The sequence below is a fragment of the Mus caroli genome, chromosome 15 (genome assembly GCF_900094665.2).
Source record: "Mus caroli chromosome 15, CAROLI_EIJ_v1.1, whole genome shotgun sequence".
In the NCBI taxonomy this organism is placed as follows: domain Eukaryota; kingdom Metazoa; phylum Chordata; class Mammalia; order Rodentia; family Muridae; genus Mus; species Mus caroli.
Genome location: NC_034584.1, coordinates 79,922,994 through 79,933,394, shown reverse-complemented (window position 1 = coordinate 79,933,394; position 10,401 = coordinate 79,922,994). Strand labels below are relative to the sequence as shown.

General features: G+C 50.1%; 1 protein-coding gene across 3 annotated transcripts in view; it reads left to right on the top strand.

Annotated features, from left to right (window-relative positions):
• Celsr1 (cadherin EGF LAG seven-pass G-type receptor 1) overlaps window positions 1-10,401 on the top strand; it is a 137,332-nt gene that overhangs the window by 92,138 nt on the left and 34,793 nt on the right. For all 3 annotated transcript variants that reach the window (XM_029469792.1, XM_021183487.2, XM_029469791.1), the window contains exons 6-9: window positions 2,314-2,471; window positions 3,876-4,039; window positions 4,355-4,480; window positions 5,573-5,739. In XM_029469792.1, the coding sequence (XP_029325652.1) occupies window positions 2,314-2,471; window positions 3,876-4,039; window positions 4,355-4,480; window positions 5,573-5,739 (615 nt within the window). The remainder of the gene's footprint in view (window positions 1-2,313; window positions 2,472-3,875; window positions 4,040-4,354; window positions 4,481-5,572; window positions 5,740-10,401) is intronic.

Sequence of the window (10,401 nt, the reverse complement as noted above, 5' to 3'; positions counted from 1 at the left end):
CATATGGTTGCGGATGGTTGTTTGTCACCATGTGGTTGCTGGGAATTGAACTCAGGACCTCCAGAAGAGCATTCCGTGCTCTTAGCCACTGAGCCCCCCCCCCCCCCCCCCCCCCCCCCCCCCCCTTTTTTTTTTTTTTTTTTTTTTTGCACTGAACTTGGAGCTAGTTCTGTGAATCTATCTCCCCCATCCCCCACCCAGGGTTGGAATGCACACAGACACACTGAGCTAATATGTGGGTCCTGGGGATCTGAACCCAGGTCGTCATGCTTGCCTGGCAAACAAGTTATGCAGTGAGCCCAGGTATTTTAATCTTAAATCCTACCTTAGACCCAGAGAAACTACCGTCATGAGCTTGTTTAGGACAGATGGTTGGAGGAGGCAGAGTGGAGGGCCTCACATCATGTGACTGTGAGTACGTGGCAAAGACACCCACTATACTGCTTCAGGTATGTGGCCGGAGCAGATGGACCCCAGGTCATACGCCACTGGAAATTGGTTGGGCTCCTGTTGCCAGCATGCCATGACCTACCTTCCAGGGCAGCATCTGCACCAAGCAGGTGCCTCACTCCCTTGAGAATCCCGAGGTTTCACTTTTGAATAAGCTGCACCGTCATTCCCTGTTAAAAGGCATTAGGGTGACTTAATTATAGTCTCTGTATTTATAGCTGTTTCCAGCAGTATAAGAAACATGCTAATGCAAGCTGCCCCGGCACTGTTACAGCTCGAGGTGGCACTGGGCCCACGGATTTGGTTTGGTTTGTTTGTTTGTTTGTTTTGAGGTGTGGTCTTGCTAGGTTGCCTGGAACCCCCAAACTCAAGTGATCCTCCAATCTCAGCCTCTTGAGTTCTAGGACTGTCGGTGTGTCAGTATACCCGTCTAGGCCTATTTTTTTTTTTTTTGAGGGGGAGGGGGTGTTGAGGAGAACTGTAGTCAGACTCTCCAGGGAGGAGGAGGAGTCTTATATCTAATGTGCCAGTTGTAAAATCTAGTGACACTATCCTGCGTTTATGGTCCTAGCACCTAGGGACATAGACTTTGGTACCCTGCTATGCAGGCAGAAAGGAAATCCATTTGCCCGTCTCAGCACAGCCTGCGAGCCTCTGGCTGTTTGCCCATTTCTAAAACTCAGGACCTTCATACCTTACAGTGCAGTTGGCTCCTTGTCTCTTCCTAGAAAGATTTCAGAGGTTAGATGGGCGGATACTTGGTGTCTCAAGAGGGCCCACCAAGAGCCTGCAACCATGAGGGCTGACAGGAAAAGAAGCCGTTTCTGGGTGGCAGCTGCAGCCTCCGCAACACTGGGGGACGCTTCACTGCTGTCCCCGGGGTAGGAGCCATGGCTTGAGGAGGTGGGAGCCCAAGCTGGTACGTGATGTGAGCAGCAGGACCAAGGCCAAGAGGTTCCTGAGGTGTGGATCTGGCCGGAAACATGGAAGAGGCCACCTCAGGCCAGCAAATGGATGAGAATAATTTGCTTAGATTTATTTCTACATTTGCATGTAAGCCAGAAGACAGCATTAGACGGGTGTGAGCTGCCATATGGGTGCTGGGAATTGAACTCGGGGACCTTCAGAAGTGCAGTGGGTTGCTCTTAACCACTGAGCCATCTCTCCAGCTCGGGATGAAGATAATCTAAGGGTGAGGGCAGCATGTACTCTCTGTGGGTACTTGGCATGATCAGGCTCCAGCTTTGGTGGCTGGGAAACAGGTCTCCATATTGGAGCCAGAAAGCTGCAAACTGAACCCAGGGCTATGGTGGCCAGAAGCCAGCGGAGGAGCAAAAAGAGGGTCCTGTGTCATGGATGTACCTGAAGGCCACCATAAGGAAGAACTAGCAACTGTGTGACTTAGTCAACAGGGGTTCCTCCTCTCGGCCTGGAAGACTGGACTTGGACAGCTGCGGGACACGAAGATTTAGTTCTGCGGTCGCGTGGTTGTCTGTAGTCCTGGGTTTTTATTCCTAGCAAATATAAAAATGTATTTGTAAGCCAGCTTTCTAGGGAGGGTCCTGTGTGTCCTTCCCTGGGTGTGGGCCCCAGTCATCTTGCCTCAGGCCCTCACACTCTCTACCTTGGGTTTGCCTTAACTTTGCTGCCGTAGCCCTATTTCTGGCAACTTCTCATTCTGTGGTTCGGTGAAGGCCTGGTGTTCTGGGGAGATGCCCTGTACCCCATGTAGCAGGTTGGGAGCTGAAGTACCTCAGGTGTCATGCATATGCCCCCACTGCAGGGAGCGTGCAGAGCTGGGACACCCGCCCAGGGCATAGTGAGAGACAGAGCTGACCAATTCTATTCTTTCTGCCCCCACAGCCCAACATTGGCCACCTGGGCCTGCCCCACGGGCCATCGGGAGAGAAGGTGGCTGTGGTGACTGTGGATGACTGTGACGCAGCGGTGGCCGTGCACTTTGGAAGTTACGTTGGGAACTACAGCTGTGCTGCCCAGGGCACTCAGAGCGGCTCCAAGAAGTGAGACTCCTGGAGGGGGTGACACAGGGCATCCATAACCACTCAGGGACTGCTCTAAACACAGGTCACCCTTGCCAGGCCAGCGCAGAGCACCTTGGTAGCCTCTGTGTAGGCTGGTTTCAGACTCTCTCCCTGTGGATAGGCATCTTCCCTCTCAGACCACAGAATCCTCCAGAATAAGTTCCCCAAAAGTACCTGTCAAGCCAAGTATGGCAGGGCATATCAATAATTCTAGCACTTGGGAAGCTGAGGCACGCGTATCGAGATTCTTCATAGCCTGGTCTACATCATGAACTTAGGCTAGCCTGGGCTAAGCGGTAGGCACTTTTCAGAAGGGAAGCCAGTCTTACCCACTTGCCATGCTTGCCTTGTCTCCCTGGATTGCTGCTCCCTGGACTCTGGAATTACACAAGGTGGAAGGGACTGGGCTCTCTTTGCTGGTTTTGGGGTCACTCAGGGATCATTTGAACCCAGGACAAAGAGATTCCATCACCCACATACAGGGCTAACCTTGCTTTAGTTTCTTTTGGTAACATGAACTTCAAAAGTGGAGAACCTGCTCCTGCTGGGTCCTAACTGATGGTTTGTGGGTGGGATGTAAAACATTGGGTTTTGATTTTTTTTAAAGATTTATTTATTTTATGTATATGAGCATACTATAGTTCTCTTCAGACAGACTAAAAGAGGACATCGGATCCCATTACAGATGGTTGTGAGCCATCATGTGGTTGCTGGGAATTGAACTCAGGACCTTTGGAAGAGCAGTCAGTGCTCTTAAGTGCTGAGCCATCTCTCCAGCTCTCAGGTTTTGATTTTTGCTTTGAGACAATGTCTCCCTATATAGACCAGGCTGTTCCCCAACTTCTAATTCCACAGCCTCAGTATCCTTAGGGTTGGGATTACAGGTTTCTACCACTGCCCCTAGCCCTGAATCTTGATCCCATTTTGAAGGTCATGTTCAGGTGAACCTGATGAGGTCACATCCTTCCCCATCCTCACTTGCTTTAACTTGATTGGTGGATTGTGTCTTGGGTCTAGAGCCCTGCCTGGGATCTCAGCTGCTCCCTGCTGGAGGCAGAGTTCTGCTCTAATCCCGCTGTCTCTCTAGAGAGCCAAGGGACTGTGGGATGCTCCCTTCTACCGCAGAGCAGAACTCAGTAGCGGCCCTCAGTTACCCCCAAACCTCCATTTGCTGGGAAATGATGCAAGTGTAAGGAAATTGAGGGTTAGAGACACTGTGAGGTACCTCCAGTGACCCTGACTCAGGTTGATTCCCACTCTCACCTCTTGTCATCTACCTTGGGCTTGTACCTACATTGTGATCGACACCTCTGGCGATAGAGTCTCGGTGGCTTTACATCAATGCCAGGCTTGATATCACAGAAGATGACTTTGCCTTCCCAGGTCACTGGACCTGACCGGTCCTCTGCTTCTGGGTGGTGTCCCCAACCTGCCAGAAGACTTCCCCGTGCATAGCCGTCAGTTTGTGGGATGCATGAGAAACCTGTCCATCGATGGCCGGATCGTGGACATGGCTGCGTTTATTGCCAACAATGGTACCAGGGCAGGTAGGCACAGCCCCTGGGTGTTTAGAACTAGCATGGTACCCACTGGACATTTGTGGTCACACCAGGGATAGAAGGGCTCTTTCTACTTCCCAGAGAGTTCTTGAAATGTGCCTGTGGGTGAGGGCCTCGTGGGAATGGGTAGAGAGCCACACACTCCAGGCTGGGGTTCTCACCGTGGCCAGCAGGTTCCTGGCTAGCCGTCTCCAGTTGATTGCATTCATGCGTGGGTCAGTGTGGGGGATGGTGAAGGTCCTTAAGGGTGAGAACCACCTGAGATCTTCCGATCAAAACCAGGCTACACCTTATGCCCCATAGGCTGTGCTTCTCAGAGGAACTTCTGCGATGGGACCTCATGCCAGAACGGGGGCACCTGTGTGAACAGGTGGAACACGTACTTATGTGAGTGCCCGCTCCGCTTTGGTGGAAAGAACTGTGAACAAGGTAAGGTTTTGTTCATTCTTCCCTAGACTGCCAGCTGGGAGGGGGAACATACAGCAGACTAGGGGAGGCTGGGAGAGAGGTCCAGGACCTGGCATCAGCTCCATAGGATATAAAGGCAGGTAGCCATGAAGGTCAGAAGAGCAAGGTGGCTATGGACACACCTGAGCCCTGTGGAGTTCTAGGGTGTCTTTCCTGACAGCTGCTGCTGATCAGGCCTAGTGATGAGCGTGAAAGACGACCGCCTGCCCATCACTCTGAGATGCTGCAGGGTTTGAGTGGTGTCTTATTTCTTTCCTGTTGCCGCGTGATGTTAAAACACCATGATGAGGGGCTGGAGAGATGGCTCAGAGGTTAAGAGCAATGGCTGCTCTTTCAGAGGTCCTGAGTTCAATTCCCAGCAACCACATGGTGGCTCACAACCATCTCTAATGAGATTTGGTGCCTTCTTCTGGCGTGCGTGCACACATGCAGGCAGAAGAACGCTGTATAAATAATAAATTAAAAAAAAGAAACTATGAAAAAAAAAGAGAGAAAGGGTTTATTTGGCTCACGATTCCAGATCACAGTAAGTCCATTGTAACGTGACAGAGATGCCACAGTAGCAGAGCTTAGGACAGAATGGTGATATCACATAATCACCATAATTAAGAGCAGAGAGTAATGCATGCATTCATGCTAAAGCCCCACTCTGTCTTCAGTCTTAAATAAACCATGATCCCCTGCCTAGGGAATGGTGCCATCCACCTACCCTCCCAAAAGCTGAACCTGCTCCATGTCCCAAGTGCCACAGTACCGCTTGTTGACTGTCATCTCATTTAGAGGGTGGGCTCCTTAAACTTTGCCACACTTTTGGATGTGTCTGGTAACACTCAGGGGCTTCTTTACCCAGTGAGCTGTACAGAAACCACGGTGGGCATTTACAGAGTCTGTTGATGGGTTTTAGGGTGGTACTGAACACATATACAAGTCTGAAGCTAGCATTTGGGTTAGAATGAAAGGCAAAGTGAAGAAGGGCTTCACCTGGCTGGCAGCTGAGAAGATGCTCTCTGCCTAATTTTGGGAGGTGCCTGAGGCCCTGGTCTGTATCTGCAGCTATGCCACACCCTCAGCGCTTCACTGGTGAGAGCGTCGTGTTGTGGAGTGACCTTGACATCACCATCTCTGTGCCTTGGTACCTGGGGCTCATGTTCCGGACCCGGAAGGAGGATGGTGTGCTGATGGAAGCCACAGCTGGCACATCTTCCAGGCTCCATCTCCAGGTGAGTGTGTCTGCGAACCACACAGGCACCTGCAAAGCAGACAAGTGCTCTAGAAGGAGAACCAGACAGCGGGGGGTTTCCCAGGCTGCCTGGGAAGGGCATCTGCTACTCACCTCCCCCCTCCTACGCTTGTCCAATAGTGAGCAGAGAGAACGCAGAGGGAAATATGGGTGACCCAAGGTGCAGTGCTATTGTGCTGTTCAGGACAGAGAAAGTGCAGAGTTCGTGCCTAACTGTGGGCTCCTGTGGACTTCCTTTCCAGCACCCACTGTCCTTCACTGCAGTCACAGAATGGAGCACAGAACCTCAGAGCTTCTGGGTCTGTGTAACTTGCCCTAGACAGAAGCTCTGATCTGCCTGCCTGGAATTTGGCTGGTTTTTGTTTTTTGTTTTTGTTTTTATTCCTGGCTTGATTCACAGCCTTTCAGGGCAAAGGCAAAGAGCTGCAGCAGATTTGGGGAGTGAGCTTCCATCAGTGCAAAGTACAAGCTCTCACCCCCATATTAAACCTACATGCTGCCATACCCCGGGCCCCTGCCTCGAGGGATCTTGAGGACCCCATTACTTCATGCCACGTGTGTGTTTTCTTTATATTTACCTCTTAACCATTTGGCTTGTTTGGAACTTTAGTTCAGAGTACCCGGACATTTCTGGAAGTGGTTTTTTTTTTTTTTTTTTTTTTTTTTTGGTTTTTCGAGACAGGTTTTCTCTGTGTAGCCCTGGCTGTCCTGGAACTCACTTTGTAGACCAGGCTGGCCTCGAACTCGGAAATCCNCCTGCCTCTGCCTCCCGAGTGCTGGGATTAAAGGCGTGCGCCACCACGCCCGGCTTGGAAGTGGTTTTAATGCACCCCATTCACACGTCCGCATATCTCTTACATGACAGATGGTTTCTGCTAGGTCGTTGGAGCCAGAGGTAGCAAGGGATGCTACTCCTTCGTGGGGATCACCCAGGGCTCTCTCACTGAGCTACCCTCACTTTCCACCCCTCCAGTGTCTGTACAGTAGAGAGAGCCCTTATCCTAGGCTCACCTAGAGGTTCCCAGGTTCAGGATGAGCCCTCTGTCTGGGAATCCGTACTTGACCAGGAGGTCCCACTGAGCCCACAACTCTGCCCTTGTATCTCTGACATTGGCACTGACCAGACAGATTTTCTTGTATAAACCATGGCCCATAATTCCTGGGCAGGGTCAGGATTCTCCAGTTTTGGCTTTCCTTGGAGTTAACACACTCCCAGTAGTCAGGAGGCACAGAGGGTCATTGTCAATGGTCACTTAGAGGAATCATGCCCTTAGCAAGGATTTGGGCTCAAATCTGGAGGAACTAGTCACTAAGTATGTCTTTCTTTCTTTCAGGCTTTTCCAAAGATTGTATATGTAAGCACATGCATGTGTGCCTAAGTCTCTCTGTGTGCTCGTGTCTGCCTACGTATGTGAATGTGTCTGAGCATGTGTGCGCGTGCATCTGTGTGTATAACTGGGCATGTCTTTATGCACGTGTCTGTGTTTGCATGTGTTCGTGACCGTGTATTTATGTTTGTGTGCACGTTTGTGTATATGTCTGCGAGTGCATGCGTGCCCATATGTGTATGTATGTTTGTGTGTGTGTGCTCATGTGTATGTATGTTTATGCATGAGTGCATGCATGTGTCCATATGTATGTGAGTGCATGTAACAAGCCCTGGTGCCCGTAGACTTCCTTCCCCATAGGTCATCCTCTGTCTCTTTCTCCCTCCTCCCCTTCAGCACAGCCTCTACTGGATATCTGTCTCTTCCCTTCCCGAGGAATCTGGTCTGTCCCAAGCTTTAAGGGTGGTGGCTCCTGGAATTCCCATGGCCCCTGCTGTCCCCATGTCCTCATAAAGCCATAGCTTGTTGCTTCTACTTCCTGGGCCCTGGATTCTTGTTCTTCATCCCAGTCAGGCTGCTGGAGTGAAGTCGGAGATAGTCAGAGGAGAGGTGGACCCTAAGGAGTGTCTGTACCAAGCTCCCATTTCACATGAGGCAAATGGAAGCTAGAGGCTTGTGTAACCTAGGCCCCATGGATCCTGGGTCAGCCAGAGCACCCCTCAGCAGAGCTCAGCTCAGAGAGTGGGAGGAGTCAGGGATGCCCAGAGCCCTCCTTTCTCCCAGCTCTCTGCCAGAGGTCACAGGGCCCTTGGATAGATTTGTTTGCACTGGCTGGAGGGTGGGGCCATCAGCCCAGACAGAAGCCAGCCTCTGGCCTGTGCCTGCCCACTTACCTGAGGTCACAGCCCCAAAGGTTGGGGGTTGTTGGTGTGCATGGCAAATTCTTTCCTCATTAGCTGTAATTTCACAAGGTTCCCGGCTGGCCAGAAGCTCACTTTGGCCTGAACTTGGAAGCACCGCCCTGCCTGGGGATGCTATTTCTCTGTGGGTGTTGCTCTGTCGGAACATATTAAATTGGCCGTTTTCATTCAGGTGATGACGGGTGCCTACAAGCTGTCATTAGTGTACCTGGAGGGGAAAAGGCTCTGTTCAGCAAGGTTAGCCCTGACTAACCCTGGTAGCCACAGAATTAAAGACTGGATACACCAAGGAGGGCTTTAAGGGGGTCCTGTAGACCTCATGAGCAACCCAAGGGACCACCTTGTTATGGTTCGCAGAGGCTGCTCTAACAGGAATTGGGGGTGGGGCAGGGTTTGTGTGTCATGTTCAGCTTGTGGCGTCCTGACTGCCAAGAGAGCGCTGTGATGCAGCAGTTTGAATGTCCCCATCCTGTGTCAGGCCAAAGTTGGCTAATTACTGTTAGGCAGCCCAGATCCAGCTATATCATCAAGCAGAATAACCATATTGTTGTTGACATCTGTCTTGAATCGAGTAGAAGTACACGATGGGTGGCTGCTCCTGTCCCTGTCCTGGGGTTTATTCACAGCCTCTCCTTTTGTTGCAGACACATGCCATTTTCAACTTCCTTGTTGATCTCTTTTTTTGAGGGGTTTGCCAGCAAGGCCAGTGAGAGAGAATAGCCCAGAAAACTTGTGTGAGGCAAAGGAAGCAATATGTAAAATGGCGAAAATTGCCTTCCAAAATCATCTAGTGGCAGAGACCAAAGTCAAGACATTAGTCCTTTCTGTCAGGGCTTCCCCTGAGGCCTGTGGAGTACCTTGAGTTATCCAGCATGAGACACTTTGTATTGAAACCTTTGATATTGTTTCTAATGGTTAGAGACCACACAACTTGGGGCCCCTGAGTTTCAGCCCTTGGAAATGTGTTGAGACTTGCTTTAAAGCCTGGATCCAACCAGCCTTCGTCAATATTCTGTGTGGACTTGAAAAGAATGTGTTCTATGCTGTCGTTAAGTAAGAAGAGCCACATGTGTTGAGACTGTGGCATTGATTGTGGTGACACAGGCCTGGACTGTGTCAGGGGCTGGTGGTGTAGCTCAGTGGGTAGATTGCCTGCCTCGTGTATACAAGGCCCTGGGCTACACTCTCAGCATTGCATAAACCAGGTGGAATGTAATCCCAGATTTTAGGAAGTAGAGACTGAAGGATTTGAAACTCAAGGCCATCCTGGGCTTACTTAGGAAGTTGGAAGCCAGTCTGAGCTGTGTAGACCCTGTCTCAAAAACAAACAAACAAACAAACAAACAAACACACACACACACACACACACACACACACATACACACACAAACCAAAACAAACCAGAAAACCAAAAAAACAAAAGCCTCTAAAAATCCTATGTCGTTGTCATACTTACTGTTTGCCATGGTGGCAATTGGATTCTGAACTTCGACAATCAGCTTCCTTTCTTTTCTGGCTAACTGGCTGTGGTCATCATGTGATGGTGATGGTGCTTGCCTTAAAGTTGCTCTGTCTACTGATATAGTCGCACCAGCGCTTCTTCCTATAGGGTCTCTGTCCATCCTTTTGGTTTTTTTTTTTTTTTTTTTTTTTTTGAGACGGCTTCTCAGTGTAGCCCTAGCTGTCCTGGAACTCACATTTTCTACCAGGCTGGTCTTAAACTCAGAGACCCACCTGCCTCTGCCTCCTGTGAGCTGGGATTAAAGGCATGCGCCACCACCATGCCCCAGCTGTGCCTGACCTTTTACTATCAGAATGCTCTAGATTTTTAATTTCAGCTGCGTGGTCGTGTGTGGCTTTTATATCTTGAGACTCATCTTGCTGGGCATTATCTTTAATGGAACAGTGAACATCTGACATAAGCCACATCCCTGCTTTCTTTCTTTCTTTTTTTTTTCTTCTTCCATGTATTTAAGTGTGGTCACTTGATCTTTCTGGAATGTTACCCTAACAGCCAGAAAAGAGTCTGCTGGTCCCAGGTCTGCCTGTGGCTCTCATGGCCACTGTGTCGAACAATTCTGCCATCCCTCTCCCTATTCCTGGGTCTGGTCTGTTCTACCCTTGAGTTTTAGGTATGCTACGGTGTCCTCGTATTTTGGGATGTTTTTATTCAATGCTAGGCATTGTACTGAAAATCTAGAAAGACTGGTGTCATTGGCATGGCACCTTGTTTGTGGTAGGCAGCAACTGGGGGAAGTAGTCACAGACTTGAGAGAGTCAAAGCCATGCATCTGTTCCTAAAAGATCTGCTGTTTTTTTGTTTACTACAAGTGTCATAGCCTTTTGTTGTCCCAGCGCAAAGCCTCGAAGACGCTGGCCCATCTAGCCTTGCTT